We start from the raw sequence: 19,924 nt of genomic DNA on the forward strand, positions 1-19,924 counted from the left end.
TGTTACCAAACCTAAGTGCCTAGAATTTACCGCCTGTTACCAATCCTAGGTGCCCAACACTTATGGCCTGTTACTAATCCTAGGTGCCCAGCACTTATGGCCTGTTACTAATCCTAGGTGCCCAGCACTTATGGCCTGTTACCAATCCTAGGTGCCCAGCACTTATGGCCTGTTACTAATCCTAGGTGCCCAGCACTTATGGCCTGTTGCCAATCCCAGGTGCCTAGCAGTTGCCAGAAGTCACTCAGAAGGGGTAAATGTTGCTGCCAATATGAACTAAGCCTAACTTGTTACACCACATTCATTATACTATTAAACTACTACAAAAGATTACACTCTTAAAACTTAGAACACTAGTAAGTTGGGTCACAATACACGGCATAGGACAGTTGTGGCAAAATACATAGAATAGAAAAATTGTATATACTAGCAGATCAGGCAATACAAAGTTGTAACAAATTATTGGGAGAAGGTAGAACACTGAAACAATAAGAGGTTACTGGATACCCATGGCATAAACAACTGGGAGCACTAAATTTGCCATGTTTTGCCACACCCCCTTTTTTACCACCCGGCTACAGCTTCCTACCACCCGGCTGAAAAAAATTTCTGGGGAGAACACTGAGGCTGTATTGTGTGTGTGTGTGTGTGTGTGTATGTGTGTGTGTGTGTGTGTGTGTATATATATATATATATATATATATATATATATATATATATATACGATATCTGCTATACGATCGTTCGCAGATATCGTGCAGGATCGTTCGTTTACAAACGATAACAATTGGAAGTGTGTACGTAGCTTTACTTTTTATGATGAAGTAAGTAAACAGGTAGACAGTGGAATAGCAGTTGATATAGTGTACTTGGACTTTGTTAAAGCATTTGATACATTACCCCACTGATGGTTAATATGCAAGTTAGGATCAATAGGTTTAGAAAAGTCAATCTGTAAATGGATAGAGAGCTGGCCTAAAGATCGCATCCAGAGAGCTATAATAATGATTCATACTCAGAATGTTCTAAGGTTATTAGTGGTGTACACCAGGGTTCGGTGTTGGGACCTTTACTGTTTACCATCTTTATAAGAACTTGAGGTAAAAGTACCATTCCTGTGTTTGCAGATTATACCAAAATATGTAATGCAGAGGTGCCTACACTTTTAAAATGACCAAGTCAAAGTGATCTACCAACAATAAAAACTTGGGCTTAATAACTCGTGTGCGCGTTAGAGTTTATTTTGAAAGGCAGGGCTCCGCAATCTACTCGTGTTGCCTTTGGCATCTACTGGTAGATCGGGATCCATCTGTTGGACACCCCTGAAGTATTGGAATTAAGTCCATACAGGATGTCTATAATCTACAAGCAGACCTAGATGTACTGTTTTATTGGGCATCCAAGTGCCAAATGATATTTATCATAGATAAATGTAAAGTTATGCACTTGGAGGCTAACAACCTGCACCATACTGTCTAGGACAGGGGCATCCAAACCTTTTGCAAAGAGGGCCAGATTTGGTGAGGTGAAAATGTGTGGGGGCCGACCATTCAGACTGACATTCTTTGAACCATTAAAATTAAATGCAAAGGAACTATTTTATGACATTTTTATTGCAAATGGCATGCTTTTAATTTCTTCACACAGAACACAAGTAAATCTAAACAAGTTTTTACCAAAATCACTCTGCCTTTCATGTTTGAAGACCACATAAAATGAAGAAAAAGTCTGTCTTGGAAAAAAAAACTTTTAGGAAGATTAAACATATCTAGGTTCATTGGAAACAATACATATTAAAAAAACATTACATAGTAAAAAAAAAAATTAAAAGCAGATTACATAGTCCCCCCGACGGAGAGGCGCCCCGGCATCACAGCGGGATCATCTGATCGCCGCTGGAGCGTGGGGCTGAGGTAAGGGGGACCCCCAAAATTACCCCGAGTGTGACTCGGGGTTACCTCTTTTTGCTAGTTTTTTCCACCCCGAGTCACACTCGGGATTACCGCTAGGGGGTTTAAGAAAAAGCTGGATGCTTTTCTAGAAACACAGAATATAACTGGGTATTAAGGCTTTAAAGTAAAAATAACAGTGACTGTTGATCCAGGGAACATGTGATTGCCTCCTGGAATCATTGAGGAATGTTTTTCCCCTGTTGAAGCAAATTGTACCAGGGTTTTTTTTTTGCCTTCCTCTGAACCAACTATGTTCCTAGGGTTTTATATCTGGGATAAGTTTATCTACCTAGTGGTTGAACATGATGGATTTGTCTTTTTTTCAACCTAGCCTACTATGTGACTTTGTTTGTGTTTAACTGTATTTAACTTTCTTTTTGTTACAGGTTATCCCAGTATGAAAGGGTGATTCATGTCATCAGTGCAGCCGTGGGGGTCTTGATGGTGTGGGATCCCCAAGCACTAGTAGACAAATGAGGACAAGTCTCCCAATTCACCTTTATTACTTATTGGTTGAGGAAACGAAAACCCTGATGACGCTTGAGCAGTCATCAATGTTTCTTATTTTCAGCCAATCAAGGGAGATGTTGTATGAGGACATTACCCACATGGAACATGTGTCAGAGCCCTGCTAGCGATTCTGGGAGTAGTGTACACATGTAGGCTACCCCTGTAGGAACTCTCCAATCGATGGAGAGATTGTGTGCGTAAACTGCTCCAGGCATCCCTAGCAGAGCTTTGGCAAGTGTTCTGCACCCTGAAGTTGAAAATGATTGTACAAGCCTTTTTAAGTGTTTTTAAATACATCACATTCAGATCTATGGAGGTGGCAAACTGCCCCTGTTGCTGCTTTGAGAGTCCAGAAAACAGCATGTAAATGCTGCCACCTCTTGCTGCTTGACAAATGATAGATAATGAAAGAACTCGTTTGGTGCAATGTTAGTTGTTTTTTTTTTTTTCAAGCGTTTTTGTGTGCTGAGAGACTTATAATTTAGAATCTCTGCAAGTTGATCACTGTTGTGTTTTTAAAATCATACATAAACCATCTATAGGATAAAGTATAGGTTATTTACTACCAAGGCAGATTTTTTGTCTTTTTATAGATGATGTTCTGCCTCTTCAGACTAAGCATCAAAAATGTGATCTCTGAACTACCAAGTTGTCTAGAGATAGCAGTAACTTAAGATCTTAGCTCTGATAGGTAAAAAACATCATGGCATGAAACACCCCCAGTACATGGCCTTTTCAACCCTGACATTTATTTAAGCTGGGTGGGAAGAAATCGTAGGCAGGTGGCAGCCTCTTTATTGTGACACAACTCTTCAGTAACCCCCACCATAAATAGCCGGGTGGCTACTGAAAAGTGTCGGGTGGTGCGCCCAGCTAAAAGTGGCTGGGGAAAAAATAGAGACAACAGCATACTTAAGAAGGGAAGGGAACAGACAAACTGAAACTACATGAAAAGGAGCAAGACTAACTTCAAGGGGCTATTATATACAAACACTATTAACCAGCATACACAATGAATGTACAACTGATGACAGATGATATGATGATAAAGGGTATACTACCCACAGTCCAAAAATATTTGAACGCTGACAGGTTTTTTTTTTTTTTTTGGAACAATGGAATTAGGTTGCAGCGGAAATGCAGACTTTTGGCCTAAACAAAATATAGCATATAAAAAAAAGGCACTAGAGTAATGTGTCTGTTTTGTAATGTTTTAATGTTGAGGGTGTATGTTTTGCCTGTTTCATATTACTTTTTTCCCCCCCACATACTGAGGCAGCTTTGAGCAATACGGCTTTTAAAAATGTTTTGGGGGAACTTCCCAGATAGGTTATGTCAAAATCAATAAACTTGTGTATATTGAGAATTATAATATTGTCAGCTGTTTATTGCCCTTATCGTTCCCTACTTGGTGTCTTATTATTTTTTTTTCTCTGACAGGTTCTGGATTGCATGAACAGTGACGGTGATGGATGCAGCCACACAGGGAAATGGGGGAATAGTCTCAGATGTGGTCTTTGTTATTGAAGGGACCGCTAACCTGGGACCCTACTTTGAGTCCTTGAGGAAACACTATTTGCTACCTGCAATAGAGTAAGATATAGTGTGTATGTTTCGGTATTGCTTTTGCCTTGTGAGTAATATACCCGCTTGTGTGTTTTTATTGTATTTGTAATACACTTTAAATGCACCTAAATCTAAGTTTACTAATTAATTGTGAGTGTCTCTGTTCGGTAAATAGGTAAATATACCAGTCTCAATTTATAAATGTGTTAATAGGAAGGAGGAAAGAGAGGAGACAATAGTGTTCTTTTGGGCAAAAATAACAGTTGTATTGATATCACGTAAAGGAAACAAGCAGAGTGATAAACTTATTTACATATAAGATGGTTAAAATCCAAGTTCCATTCTAAACGGTGGAATAATTTGGGATATCTTTCTAGACAAAAAGATTTCTATGGTTTCTTCCTAATTGTGAGTTAACAGAGTCTAAAAAAGTCCAGATGTGTTTCACCGATTTGGGCTATATAAAATATATTTTTTAAACAGTCAGTAGGTTTCAATATATACAAAACTAAATATACACAACAAAATGTTTGCAAAATTAGAATGTTTTTAGCAAGACTTCATATTAAACAACTAGGTAACCTTAGTTGAGTAATAAAAATTAAATCCTGTCCAAAAAAGCTTGGGCATGAATTCAGAAAAAAAAAAAAAACGCTTCTGTTTACCTCACATGAAAGGGTTGTGATTAGGAGTTAAGGAAATATCTTCCAATTATTATTCTATATAAAAAAGGAAATATTATGACTGTGGTATCAAAATATAGTGCATTAAAGTATTTATAGCTGTGCTCTGACAGTTAAGTTTTACATGGTAAAAAAGGCAGAGGTCACTTAACTGAGAGGTGACTATAGCTAGTTGGAAAAGGCTATCCACACCCAAAAAGAGGTAAGGATAGATGACATTTATTCTATCTATAAACCATAGTATACTACTTATGTTAAACAAACAATAGTACATTATCTCAAGTGCCTATGGATACATACAATCATAGGTCTTCAGGAACTTTAGAACAACAGTCAGTATTTGAAGTGTTGTAAAAAGCAATAGATATATACCGTATTTTCCGGCGTATAAGACGACTGGGCGTTTAAGACGACCCCCAGCTTTTCCAGTTTAAATATAGAGTTTGTTGCACTTTGCTTGCATGTAGAGTAGTCACACAGCGCCACCTCGTGGCTGATTTGTAAATCACAATATTCTTTAACAATCATATAAATCTATACCGCATGGCTCACAGCGTTCCCCGAAGCTCTCTGACACTGACTCTTGGTAACCCGAGCTCGGATCTTCTCCCCGTTCAGGGGATTGGTAAGTACCCGGCGTATAAGACTACCCCCGACTTTGGCACAGATTTTTCGGGGTTAAAAAGTCGTCTTATGCGCCGGAAAATACGGTAGATAAAAGCAAATCTAAATCTCAAATAAGCAAGAAAGTGCTTCCAAGATAAAATATTCAAGATAAAAATATACAATACTAAATGAGGAAAATATCAAATAAGGTCAAGTACACAGTGAGACATAGTAATATATAGGAGTACAGAGTATAAGAGACATTGTAGTCATATATATATATATATATATATATATATATATATATATATATATATATATATATATATATATATATATATATATCCATAAATATTTGCACAGACAACTTTTTTCTAATTTTGGTTTTGTAGATTACCACAATTAATAATTAATAAAAAATAAAATAATGAAACAACTCAGATGCAGTTAAACTACAGACTTTCAGTTTTAATTCAGTGGGTTGAACAGAAAGATTGCATAAAAATGCGAGGAACTAAAGCCTTTTATGGAAATGATTCTGCCATCATCCACCACTGTTGTCTTCCGTGGATGTCCAGGTCTTTTGGCGTTGCTGAGTTCACCAGTGCTTTGTTTCTTTCTAGTGATGTACTAAACTGTAGATTTTGCCACTCCTAATATTGTAGCAATTTCTCTGATGGTTTTTTTCTGGTTTCAGGCTTGTTTCACCTGCATGGAGAGCTCTTTTGACCGCATGTTGTCAAAATCTTCCACATACAAGCAACCCCCCCAATCAACTCCTTTTATCTGCCTAATTGATAATGACATGAATGAATTGCCCACACCAGCCCATGAAATAGCCATTAAGTCAATTATCCATTTACTTTTGAGCCCCTGAAATGAAGTGATTGTGTAAAAAAAAAAAAAAAAAAAAAAAAAAAAAAAAAAAAAAATTCCCCCATTTTTTTTTTTTTTTTTTTTTTTTTTTAAACAATCACTTCATTTCAGGGGTTTGAAAATAATTGGACAAATTAAAAAGCTGACAATAAAATGTTCATTTCTAATAACTCATTCAAAACCCTTTGCTGTAGTCCTGAACTCATGGACAACACCAGATGCTGGGTTTCCTCCTTTTTAATGCTCTGCCAGGCTTTAACTGCAGTGGCTTTCAGTTGCTGTTTGTTTGTGGGTCTTTCTGTCCGAAGTTTAATCTTCAACAAGTGAAATGCATGCTTAGTTGGGTTCAGATAAGGTGACTGACTTGGCCATTCAAGAATAATCCACTTCATTGCTTTATTAAACTCCTGGGTTGCTTTGGCTATATGTTTTGGGTCATTGTCTATCTGTATTATGAAACGCCTCCCAATCAATTTGACTGCATTTGAAAAGGCTTTAGTTCCTCACATTTTTATGCAATCTTTTTGTTCAACCCACTGAATTAAAGCTGAAAGTCTACAGTTCAACTGCATTTAAGTTTTTTTTTTTATTATTTAAAATGTGGTAATGTACAAAACCAAAATTAGAAAAAAGTTTTCTCCAAATATTTATGGACCTAACTGTATGTGTAACCCCTACATAATAAGCATAAATAACGCCACATACACAGGACATTAGATAGATCACCCCAGGGGTGGTGCAAATCTTCCAAGTATTTTAGGAAGTTGTATGGAGCTGGCTTTGTTGATTGATTACATTGACTGCACTTTTCTAGAAAGTGCATTTTCTAGAAGATTGGTATACTATTTGTTTTGGCTCATTACTGAAATAACCTATTACCAAACAAACTTTTAAAGAAGGTGCTTTGCAATAAATAAATTGTGGAGTGTCAGCTAAAAAGTTTCTGGTACTTGTGTCTGATAGTAGGATGCTCCAATGTTTTAAGCATATATGTCTGAACAACTTGGTGATGCTTGTTATGATTCTAGAAACTTCTATTTTATTGGGGTCTTTTGACTCCTTACTGAAGAGTTCCTGTCTATCAAGAAGTTTAATTTATTGGTATGTTCTTTTCAACAATGTTTTGGAATTGCCTTGAGCCAGTAGTCTAATTTAAAGCTTTTTGGCTTCTTTTTCAAATTGCTTAATTGTGGAAAAGTTTCTCTTAACCCTTAAATATTGATTCTATTGATGAAGCCTTTTGGGTGTGCGTATGAAGCCTGTAAAATGGTGTTACCCGCAGTGCTTTTTCTGAATATTATAGTAGAGATCATGTTCAGAATCATTAGAGATTTTCACATCAAAATTTATAATCTTTGTGTCCAGTTCCAAAGTAAATTTAAGATTGTAGTCATTTGTTTGTAAATATAAGAAAAATTCCCCTTAGGATTTCCAGTGGGCCATTCAAAAGTAGCAGAACATAGTCTTTGTAACGTTTACAGGTAAAAATATATGGGGAATATTTAGACATTTGTCTGCTGTTAAAGAGTTAATTTGTAATATAAATAAATATGTAAATGATTAACAATGGTTTCTATAGTTTTTAACCCCTTGTTGCTATACAAAGCTTCAATATCTATTGCTGCTGAGATAGTGTTTTGGGGTGCTTTCATGTGATTTTTGAATTTGAAAAGTTCAATTGTATGTAGTTTATTTATGTTCTTATGTAGTCTTATGTAGTCTACCTATTCACTAGTATGCAGTAATAGAGAACTTATGCTTGAGATGATAGGTCTCCGAGTTGGGTCTCTTATGTTCTTATGGACTTTAGGTAAAGCATAGAATGTGGGTAATGTGGGCTGTTTGATATGAAGGTAATCATCCATAGTTTGTTTGTTGATTATAACCGTTTTCAAAGTGATCTGCAATGCATTTGAATCTGGCACAGAGTATAGAGATAATATTCTTTATTTTTCAATATTTTTAAACAGATGGATCTGTAGTGAGCAGTGTTTAGGTTAACTAGGTTGCTACCCTTGTCAGATGGTTTATTCACTATTTGCCTGTTATTTTTAGTTCATTAAAGGCCTTCATTTGTTTCTTGGTAAAATTAGTGGGTGGGGAATGTTTATTGATGGCTGAGGGTAGTAGGTTTCCCTAAGAGGATATCAGCTTGTCTATTTGTCCAGGTTCCACGTTTTGTGGTATGTCTAAATTATTTGTCACTTTTTTTGTATCAGTTTAATAACTGATACAGGTCCTTAAGGACTCCAACTTTGTAATGTTTGTATTCTGTAGGAATTTGCAGAAGGTGACTAGTAGAGCATTTATTGTGAAAAAACATCAAGGTTAAAACAAAAAAAATAAAACAATCGTACGGTATGGATCAAAGTCATACAACCAAATATACATGTAAAGTGCAATATTAAAAACCATAAACAGAATCGTCTATAACCAAATAGAACTTGAGTATTTTCATTTTTCGTTTTTTGTAAAACTAAGGAAGGGTATATAGAAATGGGGGGGGGGGGGGGACAAACCCAATCAGTTACATAAATCTACTCGCATTCAATACATTAACCACCAAAAGTATGGCATTTAGTTAACAGAGGCATGAAGTGAAGCGGGCTGAGGGGGCTGCAACAGCCTACTATATTCCACTGATGTAGAGAAATGTATCCAGTGATACCAAGTCTGGGCAAACTTGGCCGCTCTCTTGGAATCAGTGGATAACATATCTTCCATATGATAGATAGTAACTTACAGTCGGGGGAGAGGCGCTCTTCCAGCAAGCAGGTATACACGCTTTAGCAGCGTTCAATAGATGTCTCAAAAGGGAATTCTTGTACACCCTGCACGAGAAGTCATGAGACATGAAGAAGCGCCAGGGCTAGTTTGGCTTTCATATCAACATCCGTAAGTTTAAGGATAATTTCAGCCAATGAGTTCCAAACAAATTTGGGGCACTCCCAAAAAATAGGCAGCAGCGTGCCCTGAGCTATACCACATCTCCAGCAAATACTGCCAGTATGTGGAAAGAACTTGTCAAACAAATCAGGTGTCCTGTACCAATGGGTAGCCAGCTTGTAGTTAGTCTCCTGATATCTATTACATATAGATGCTTTATGACAAAAGTGCAGCGTCATGTCTTTTTGTTTGTCTGGGAAGCGCATGTTTAGATCAGCCTCCAAGTTAGACACAAATCGGGGGGATTCAGGGGCATCTATGGTTAAAAGCGTCTGGTATACATATGAATGTGTGCCCTTCTGGAAGCGTTTGGAAATACACAAAGACTCAATAGGCAATAAGGACCTGGCAAAAAAACAAGCCCTCGGAAGGAACTGCAATACATAGGAAAGTTGTATACGCCTCCAGGGGGACAATGATGGCAGCTTATTATCTGATTGCAAGGTTGGTAAGTGGGCCCATTCACCACTGTGGAGGAAGTACTTAGCTCTGTAAACTCCCAAGTCTACGCCAAGAACGAAATATCGGGTCGGAGAGTTCAAGAGGAAACTCCGGGTTACCCAAGATCAGCGAGAGAGGTGAGGGATATATAACTTCTCTCTGGGTGGTAAGAAAATGTGGAAACTATTATTAGTGTCTCGCCAATCAGAGGATGTCTGGACATAGAGGCCTTAACAGACACGTGCCTACACCAGTGAGTAAATTGGGGTTTCGAAGCATGCGTCTTCCAACTCCACCCAAAGTTTGGATTTAGCGTTTGTGCACCAATCCTGTAGTCTGGACAAGTGTACAGCTTGGTGATAAGGTATGGGATCTGGGAACGCCAGCCCACCTCTAGATTTGGGGAGTCTCAGTATGGACATTTTGATTCTTGGGGTACCAGAATGCCAAATAAACTTTTGCAGTATAAAATTTGGAACCCGTATCGGGAGAGCCTGTAGTATATACAGTGGCCTGGGCATAACATTCATTTTTAATACATTATACCTCCCAAACCACGTAAATGCCGAATAAGTAAAGGCAGGAAATTGAGATCTACAACACGTGACCGCTTCCCGGGGATCTGGGTGCCCAAGTACGAGATAAATGTCTTAGCCCATTTGAAAGGGAAAGAAGGAGTTAATGCCTCTTTAGTTGACCGGGGAAGGAAGATGCTCAGTGCTTCTGATTTTTGCAAATTTATTTTGTAATTGGAGAGCGCTGTAAACCTGCGCAGCTCCTGCAATAGATTTGGCAGTGAAGTGACTTGGGAGGGGACATAAAACGGCAAATCATCCGCATATGCAGCCACTTTATGTTCGGTCGGACCAACCTGTACTCCTTTTATGTCAGATTTGGCTTGGATAGTCCTTAAAAAAGGCTCCAGGGAGAGGACAAACCGGGGACAGGGGGCAGGGGGCAGGGGGCAGCCCTGCCTTGTCCCGTTGGTGATAGCAAAGCGATCTGAAAATTCTCCATTTACTTACTCTAGCACTGGAGGATGAGTAGAGGGCATCTATCCATGTTAAGAGACGTGGAGGTATGTCCAAGTGTGACAGGGTAGAGTGGAGAAACATCCAATCCAGTCTTTCATCCGCTTTCTCCACGTCCGTGGAGAGAAGCATGAGAGGAATCTTGTGGGCATGAGCATAATCAATGATATTTAAAGTACGTGTGGTGTTCTCTGGCTTCTCTGAGTGGGAGAAAGCCACTTTGATCAAGGTCATCGAGACCACTCAGGATTTGGGCCAATCTATGTGCTAGGATGCTGGAGAATATTTTCAGGTCGCAGTTAAGTAGTGATATAGGCCTGTAGCTAGTGCTAGCTTGGGGGTCTTTGTCAGGCTTGTGTGTCACTGATATGTGGGAGGTCAGTGTATCATGTAGAATAGCATGGCCTTAAGAGAAGGCATTCTATGCCGTTACCAGCTGTGGTCCTACGATGGGGAAGAATAGCTTATATTATGCCAAAGTAAGGCCGCCAGGGCCTGGCGCCTTCGCTGTAGCCGCGTGGCGAAGTGAGGACTGGAGTTCCAATAGTGTGATTGATTTGTCTAGTCCCTCTGTAATTCCTGAGGTGAGTGTAAGGAAATCAGAAGCTCTGAGGTACTCTCGAATTTTGGTTAACTAGTCTTTTGGAGCCGGGTCATTCTGGTCAGTTCTCAAATTGTAAAGTTGGCTAAAATGAACGTGGAAGGTTCGAGCTATGTCAAAAGTGGCGTGTGCTATTGCACTCGGGGGCGTTTTGATGCTGGGGATAAACATAGCTGCTCTCTTGTATTTTTAGCGCTCTTGCCAAGGCTCTACCGCAGTGGTGGGCATTCTCATAGTAGAACCGTTTGCAGTTAAGCAATTGTTATTTAGCTGTTTCTCGATAGAGGGAATTAATTTGGTCGCGCGTAGAGTGCAAATGGGCCTCCAGATCCACCGCAGGAGGCTGTTTTTAACTTTTTGAGTCTGCTGCTTTGTTGAATAAACAAGCCTCTGATGAAGCATTTTTGTGCTTCCTAGACATGAAGTGGGTTCTCTGTGGACCCTTCGTTACATGCTAGGAAAGAGCTAAGCTCTTGCTCAATTTTCCTATGGGAGTCCTGGGGTCTCAAGCAACATGTCATTAAGTTTCCAGGTGCAAAGGTCCTGGAAACCAATGGAAATAGTTATTGTAACCGGTGCATGGTCGGAAAAGGTTATGGAACCGATATCCGAATCAAGTACTTGAGGAAAAGCATTATAGGACACCAAAAAAAAAATCCAGTCTGGAATACATGTTGTGCAATGGGGAGTAAAATGTATAATCCCTAGCTCCAGGATGCTGAATGTGCCATATGTCAACCAGCTGGTTATCGTGCAGTAGGGATCTCAATCTCCTGTGATCGGAGTAAGGCAAATATGACCACCCTTTTGATACATCCAAAGATGGGTAAAGAGAGAGATTGAAATCCCCACCGAGTACTATTGAACTTATTTTAAGTAAAAGCGAAAAGAATAATATCTTTGGTCATGGTGAATTGATTAGTTGTGGTTGTTAGGGACTCATCTAGGGTATTAGGCGATTCTATGTTGGGATTGGTGGTTAGAGGTGTATGGTGGAATGGGTTCCCTTTTTTTTCTAGTGTGGAATTTGATGTGCGTTTAAGATTGTCAGGATCAATATCACTGTAATCGCTTTTTTTTACCTTTTAACCTTGTCAGGTTGGTTGTGATGTGGAAGAGGGGCCCGTGTGTGTGTGTGTGTGTGTGTAGGGGAGGTGCTGGTTATGTGTTATGGACTGAGCAGTGCTAAAAAGGATGTGTTCTTTTTGTGTAGAGGTAGAGTCCTATTTGGTTTTTTTTGGGGTTGAAAATATTTGTGTTGCATTTTTTCAAGATATGTCTGAAGGTCCAAAAACTTGTCTGAGAAAGTGGAGGAACTATTTTCCACGTTATGCGTTTGGAGTGTTTAAAGTTCCACGTTAATAGTAATTATTTCTCTTTTATAGTCAATTAGGTTTTTCATGCACTCTTCCAATTCCACAGTCAGATCAAACAATTTCTATATTTTTGACATTGGTAAAGATCTAGATTCTCAAACCATATGGGATCAATTATTCTGTTTTGTATTTATTAAAATATCATAAAATGTGCCATTGTAGTAGAGATTTTTTCTCCAATTGTTGAAATTTAGGATTAAAGTATAAGTTTGTTGTTTTATATGTTTTTGCGCTTGACATTTGTTTTCAATCGGTAACATAAAACCGTCCCAGTCGTTACCCAGTATATCCAAGACGTTCAAAAGAGGCCTCAACAATAAACACACTTGTTAGTTGTGGGTGTCTCTATTGTTCACTTTATGTAAAATCAATACAGCTTTTTTTGCTACAAAAAACATACTGCCCTTTTTGTTTCCTCCTCCTTATCACCCTAAATCTAAGGCTTAGATCTAGTAAAAAAAAAAATGAGGTTATAGAATTAAATGGGGTTAGAAGGTTAGTTAGCAAATTGTAATTTGGATCAAGTGACCCAATATTGTTACGTCAATGTTTAGTACAAAACAGAACGAAGATTCAACTGAATAGAAGCATTTTAAGTATGAAATTTTAGTTGCAGTTGATTCCAGTACAGTGCCAGAAAGGGAGAAGTTGCTTTTGACAACGTCCAGCTTGCAAAGCGTGATCTGTGGTGCAGTTTCACTCCTGAATGCATACCAGCTGTTTGCCTTGTGCCTGGGAGCATCTAACCGCTAGGTTTCCCATCGTAAGGTTAAAATGAAAAAGTAGATGTACATATTTGAGAAAAACAAAGTCTATATAGAATCTTATACATACAGTTTTATGCACAATTGATCAAGAAAAGGCAAAATAACTTGTAAAGCATTATTCGATTTGCTTCAACAGGCAAACAATTCCTAAGGTATTTTTTTTTTTTTTTGTGGATCAACAGTTTCTGGTGTCTTTCATTCAATATTTTCTGTGTATTAGGAAATGCATCCAGCGTTTTCTTATATATAAATATATATATATATATATATATCTTATATATAAATATATATATATATATATATATATATATATATATATATATATATATATAATTCAAGATGGCATTGCAGGCAGAATGTCTTTATACAGAATGTCTTTGCCAGACAAGCCTCAGCTGCAGTATGATTCTACATCCATGCCACTATGCACCTTTCTAGATCCTGGCACTATATTGGGCAAGGTGAGCCCCAAAAGGATGGGGGGGGGGGGAAGAAGACAAGAGAAACCCACAGTGGCCTTGGACTTTGGAACAGACCCTCCTTCCCATCTAGCCGAGGGCTCGCACTTGCTAGGCCTCGCAACTCTTCATACGTGTCTACAGGGTCGCAAGAGTACCAGGACCATCTCTATAAATCAATGATGCAAAAATTAGCAGTTTCAGTGGGTCGAAAAAAAAATGCACCTACAAAAGCATCAAATGTGAAAAGACACACGTTTTCATCGTAAAGTGTTAGAAGTTGTGAATGCGAAAGATATCAATGAAAATATTCCGTGTACTTCTGGTATAAAAAATGTTCAGAAATCTACTGGAGACCAAATACAACTAAAAAGATTCTTTATATCTCACAAAGTTACCATAACAATGATACCAGAAAAATTAAAAAACATTATTGAAATGGTAGTAAAGAATAGTGTACCACTATCCTTTTCACAGCCAGACTTTTTAGGCCTAAATGGAGAAATGGCTAAAAAAAACTTGGTGTTTCTCTGGATAGAGAAAGTTTAAGAGGCCAGATGTAAAAAGGAAGAACTACGAAAAGGTCTGAAGGGACATTTTGTCTTTATAAAAATGGATGTATGAACACATCACAGAGTCATTTATTTTGCTATCAATGTTAAATTTCTTGATGAAAATAATAAAACAATAACGTAAGTAAAGGACACCCAGGCACATCACACCAGTGACTATCTTCAGAAGTTAGTGGAGGATGTTCTGGAAGATTTTGAAATTAAAAAGGAACAGATTCTATGTATTGTGACAGATAATGCTTCCAAGATGTTGACCACAATTGAGAAAATGAATAAAGTGAATGAAGAAAGTGCCAAACGGATATTAGAGGAAGACAGTTCTGCAAGTATTGGAGAAAGTGAAAGCGAAGAGAATAGTGACATTTTAGATAACATTAAACGTTAAAGAAGCATCTAAGCGTACTACTGTTCAACATATGCGTTGTGCTGTTCATACTCTGCATCTTGCAATAGGAAATGGATTGAAAGATCGTCATGAAGCTACTCTAATTGGCAAATTGAGGCAAGTAGCTGTTGCAGCCAGGGCCCCCAAAACAGATGCCATTTTGAAAAGACGTGCAGGAAAACAAGCCATTTTGGATCATACAACACGCTGGGGAAACATTTATTTAATGGTAAAGTGTTTGCTTGAAATTAAGACTTTCTTGAAGAACTGGACAATGTTTTATTAACTGAAAGCCAGTGGACACAAGTAAAAGCACTGGAAAATCTATTTTTTTATAACCTCTTTACTGTCATCAAGAGTTTGCAATCTGAAGATTTAACACCTGGTAAATTCTTGAAACGGAAGAGCCTGATATATTGCCTGAACAAAAGTGGAGGGTTAATAGCTGTGATGGCATTGTTTCTTAAATGAATAAAAAGAGAGAATCTCTTACTGGATAACCAAAACTTGTTAGCTGCTTTTGATGTTGATCCAATGAGTCAAATTTTGTTGAGCGATGACCAGACTGATATTGCAAAAAAGGCCCTCTATGATGTAGCAGTTCGCATGAAGGCATTACTACCTGAAACACCCACCACGGGATGAAGCTTTAAGCTCTGGTAACTCAGAATCATCCTCGTCAAATGAAGATCTAGACTTTGATTCTCGCTTGGACACAATGAAACTTTCAACAGTAAAGCGACATCGCATATTCGTGAAAAATAAACAACTAGAAAATGTCCAAATAAAGAGTTTCTAGCAGGAGTTTTTTTAAAGAATTAAAAGAAGTAGAAAAGTATGATCGCTCATCGAAACTGACTGTAGAAGAAGCCATCCTTGCTTATCCCGAGATTATTAGTGATGTGGCTAGAACTGTAACAGTAATGCCACCCATCCAAGTCAGTGTTGAAAGACTATTTTCAGCTCTAAAAATAATCAAGTCAGATTCAGGAGCTTCTATGAAAGTGGATTTGGCAGAAGCAATTATGTTTCTTAGAACAACACTACATTGAGTTACCGTATTTTTCGGACCATAAGACGCACTTTTTTTCCCCCAGAAGTGGGGGGAAAAAGTCCCTGCGTCTTATGGTCCAAATGTATCAAAATGTATCCTTCCCAGCTGCTGTCCTGTCCCGTCTCCTGTTTAGCGCGGCCAGAGTGACTGTCTCCTGTATCTTGCTCCCAGCGTCCTCCCACTCTCAGCATGACTGGCTGACAAAGTCATGCTGTTCCCTGAATCACTCACAGCACACATAGTAAAATCACATATACGGTACACAACACAAACACAATGTAAACAAATGTTATATTGCAATCCGATTGTCATACATTGTTCCTGATTTTTATGCATGCTATGTTACTACTTTATAGCTACTTGATTAAAACAATAAATAAAACCTTGGTGTTTTAATTTTTTTGTCTTTTGTTTAAACTGGCCGATACAGTAGAGTGTCCGCTTCCTAGCCAGTAGTTTTCTGGTTAAATGGCGTGTATGTTGCCTTTCTTCAATCAATGGGGAAATACATTAGCATAATAAATACAGAGGAGTCGGAGTCAGGGGTACCAGGAACTGAGGAGTCGGAGTCGAAGGATTTATCTACGGACTCCACAGTCCTAATTACAACAACTCATTAGCCCACCAGGATGACCTGGAAAACAGAAGTAGGCCTTTTACATGATCCGGTGGTGGCGTCTGATCTCTCCTCACTCTCCCAATATTTCTTGTTGAACGCTACTCCACACAGCAACCCCGCTATAGTCTGAGAAGCGCATAAAATCGGAACCCCATTTATTTTGTTAAATTTTTCTGGCTGTCCTCATCTCAGTTTCATCCCACTATGCCTCTAGAGCAGTGTTTCTCAACCAGGGTTCAATGGAAGTATAAAGCTCCAGAGGTAGCTAGGGGTTTCTGGAGCTTTAGAAAATTTGTGCTTCTCAGGTCATTTTACTACTGACACCATTGACCTTTTTGGCTATCTGTAAGTGTGATATTCTGCAAATGTTGTGAATATAGAAATTATAGCAGGGTTTCCCAGAAGACTTGAAAGTTATTTTAAGGGTTCCCCCAAGTTTAAAAGGTTAAGGTTGCAGAGTTTTCTAAAAACAAACTGTATATACAAACTGGCCTACAAGCATAAGGATGACTTATAACTTCCCCTGTAATTTTTCTGTGTAATGGACGTCTCTTGTTGATTACCCCCACCCACTCACCCTTTGTCTTGTATACCCATGGTTTACCATTCAATGCAGTTTAATTGACCTTGGATCTTTTTCTCTCTTTTTTTTTTATTATAGATATTTCAATGGTGGTCCCCCAGCAGAAACAGATTTTGGGGGCGATGTAAGTTGCTCATTACTTTTCATACCTTTGTAAAACATAAGTTGTTCAGACGGTTTAAATCTAAATGTGTTTATTTGGTATTGCTTTTTATTTTTTGCAGTATGGTGGAACACAATATAGCCTCGTGGTCTTCAATACTGTAGACTGTGCCCCAGAGTCCTATGTTCAGTGTCATGCCCCCACCAGCAGTGCTTACGAGTTTGTTCAGTGGCTTGACAGCATCCAGTAAGCTTCAGTGACTTGTTTATTTACTTTACAGTATAATTGTATATATTCTCTGCACCTAGAGCAGGCATATTTTTCTGACATAAGTAAACAAATTTACAAATTTTAGGAACAAATTTTCCATTTCACAACGTGAATTATCAAAATGAACAAAGACTGCATAGATTTTCACACTGATGTTCTTGAAGCACTAAAGTCCTTATTTGCTTCAGTGATTCTTTTAAAAGTAGTTAAGTCAACTATTTTAGGGTTTTAGAAAAAGTAAAAAAAAAAAGTACATTGTAAAGAAAATGACTTTTTACTATGCCTAAACTTCCAGCAACGATCCCATATCTAACTTAGAAAAATGTGTACCCTGCTAATCACTGTGGTGCCTTCCCCAGCAATAGAGTTTTGTCCCTCAGTAAGACCCACAGCAGCCACTGGGGAGTACCTGCTTTTTGATGAGCCCTGAAGATTATTAGAATCCGACACACCTGTGCAGACACATATTGACTGTGTGATAGAGTGTTTGGCATGTTCAACAAAGCATCTAAAGAAAACTAATATGTTATGTGCAGTATCCACTAGAAATCAGTTCAGCCATACTAGTTAAGATAAGTATTAAAGGGTTATTTCTGAGTAGCATCTCTAGGATGTCTTATGTTGAAGCAATGTTCTCCGCTATTTTGTTTGTTTTGTTTCTGCAGGTTCATGGGTGGTGGTGGGGAAAGCTGCAGCCTTATCGCTGAGGGACTTAGCACTGCTCTTCAGCTTTTTGATGACTTCAAGAAGATGAGAGAACAGATGTAAGTTATACAAAATTTCCTTATTTTTTTAAGTAGAAGATTGTTATATTTTTAGGAAGTAAATAGTGCAAAATTAAATGTGAGGTATCTGGATTTGACAGTGACTATATATAATATCATGCATGGCCATTGAAAACATCTTCCTAAGGGTTTTGAATCGTGTGTGTGTGTGTGTGTGCGCGCACGCGCTTGTATGACTGTTCAGGAGCTTTGGGTTGGTGGCTTTTTGGCTACCTGTAAACGTGACATTCTTTTCATTGGCCGGCAAGCAAGAGGCATTCTTCCTACTGACCACCACACTTATGTATTTTTAGTTGTGGATGTAGTAATTGTATCGGGTTTCCCTGAAAGGGTTCCCAATGTTTTAAAGGATTAGATACACTGACTGAGATAGCTTGCATGTTTTTGTTCAGGAAATAAAATTTCAGGAATACAAACTGAACTATTCCTTTTTTTTTTTTTTTTTTTTTTTTTTATTTCTTGCCTTCAACCTTCCTGTCTCACCACACAGATTATTAGGCCTCCTTTGTGCTTTTTTGGGCCTTTTAAACTAGGATGTTAGGGTGACTTTGAAAATCTTACCAAAACTTGACTTCTGTTCTTTCTTACATATTACTATGAATGCAATTCTATATTATAGCAGTCTAACATCACTTTTTGGTAGAAATTCTACATGGCAAATAACTTACCAGGAGGTAGAGTAATAGAAAATCAACAGACCCAACATTCATTATGTGTATGCTACTGATTCTGTGTAATTTAATTATTAAAGATAAATTAAGAAAGAAACAGAGGGTTTATTTGGCTAAAAATTATTCAGAAAAAGTCAAACAACCAAAACAAAACATGTGATATTAATGTAATCACATTACGTAATGATAAGCCCTGCCCCCCTAAAGTACCCTTTGCATTACCAGCATGCTGGGTAACGGGGTTTTTTATGATACATGAAGATAAAGGAATATGCAAACCAAGATCCTGTTTCTTATTTTGCATATTCCTTTTTTTCATTATTCTTTTTTTAGTGAAAAAAAAACCCTCCTTTTGTTTTTTTTTTTCATTTATTTATCTTTGGTAACCTTAGTAGTTAGCTGTAATACTTGGATATTTATGTAATATACATCACTATACCATACACCCTCTTCCCTTTTACTTGTTGTTAATTGAAAATTTAAAAATAACAGCTATTAATAATTATTTCCTTGTGGCATTCAATTAGTGAGGTAATTCATTCTGTGAAACAATAGATGTCATTTTCGGCCCATATTTTAAGGAAGTCAGCAAATAATGTACATGCTGGTTATAGTGCGTTTCTGAATCAAATTGGCCGTTCCAGATAGTGTTCAGAAGAACAGCTTACCTTGATCAAAAAGTTGATTAGAGAGGGCAAAACATATGGTGGCTCAGTGGTTAGAACTCTGGCCTTTGCAGCACTAGGTCACAGGTTAGAATCCCAGCCAGGACACTATCTGCATGGCATTTATATGTTCTCATGTTTGTGTGGGTTTCCTCCCACATTTCAAAAACATACAGTTAGGTTGATTGGCTGCCTCCCCAAATTGACCTTCAACTGTATTAATGACATATGACTATTGTAGGGGCAAAAGTTGTGAGCCCCTAGGAGGGACAGCAACATGACTATAGACTTTGTAAAGGGCTCTGTAATATGTTGGCGCTATATAAATATTGTGTAATATTTACAAAAAAATAAATAAAATGGTAGGCTGCTCGGCTAAAGTTCTCAAATGCTTTAAAATGGCA

At 38.0% G+C, this 19,924-nt stretch overlaps 1 protein-coding gene across 2 annotated transcripts in view; it reads left to right on the top strand.

Moving 5' to 3' along the window:
• MED25 (mediator complex subunit 25) overlaps positions 1 to 19,924 on the top strand; it is a 117,428-nt gene that overhangs the window by 19,169 nt on the left and 78,335 nt on the right. For both annotated transcript variants that reach the window (XM_072425514.1, XM_072425515.1), the window contains exons 2-5: positions 3,903 to 4,055; positions 17,105 to 17,150; positions 17,251 to 17,375; positions 18,065 to 18,163. In XM_072425514.1, coding sequence (XP_072281615.1) covers positions 3,931 to 4,055; positions 17,105 to 17,150; positions 17,251 to 17,375; positions 18,065 to 18,163 — 395 coding nt within the window. In that variant the 5' untranslated portion in view covers positions 3,903 to 3,930. The remainder of the gene's footprint in view (positions 1 to 3,902; positions 4,056 to 17,104; positions 17,151 to 17,250; positions 17,376 to 18,064; positions 18,164 to 19,924) is intronic.

Source organism: Pyxicephalus adspersus, chromosome 11, assembly GCF_032062135.1.
Source record: "Pyxicephalus adspersus chromosome 11, UCB_Pads_2.0, whole genome shotgun sequence".
Lineage (NCBI taxonomy): Eukaryota > Metazoa > Chordata > Amphibia > Anura > Pyxicephalidae > Pyxicephalus > Pyxicephalus adspersus.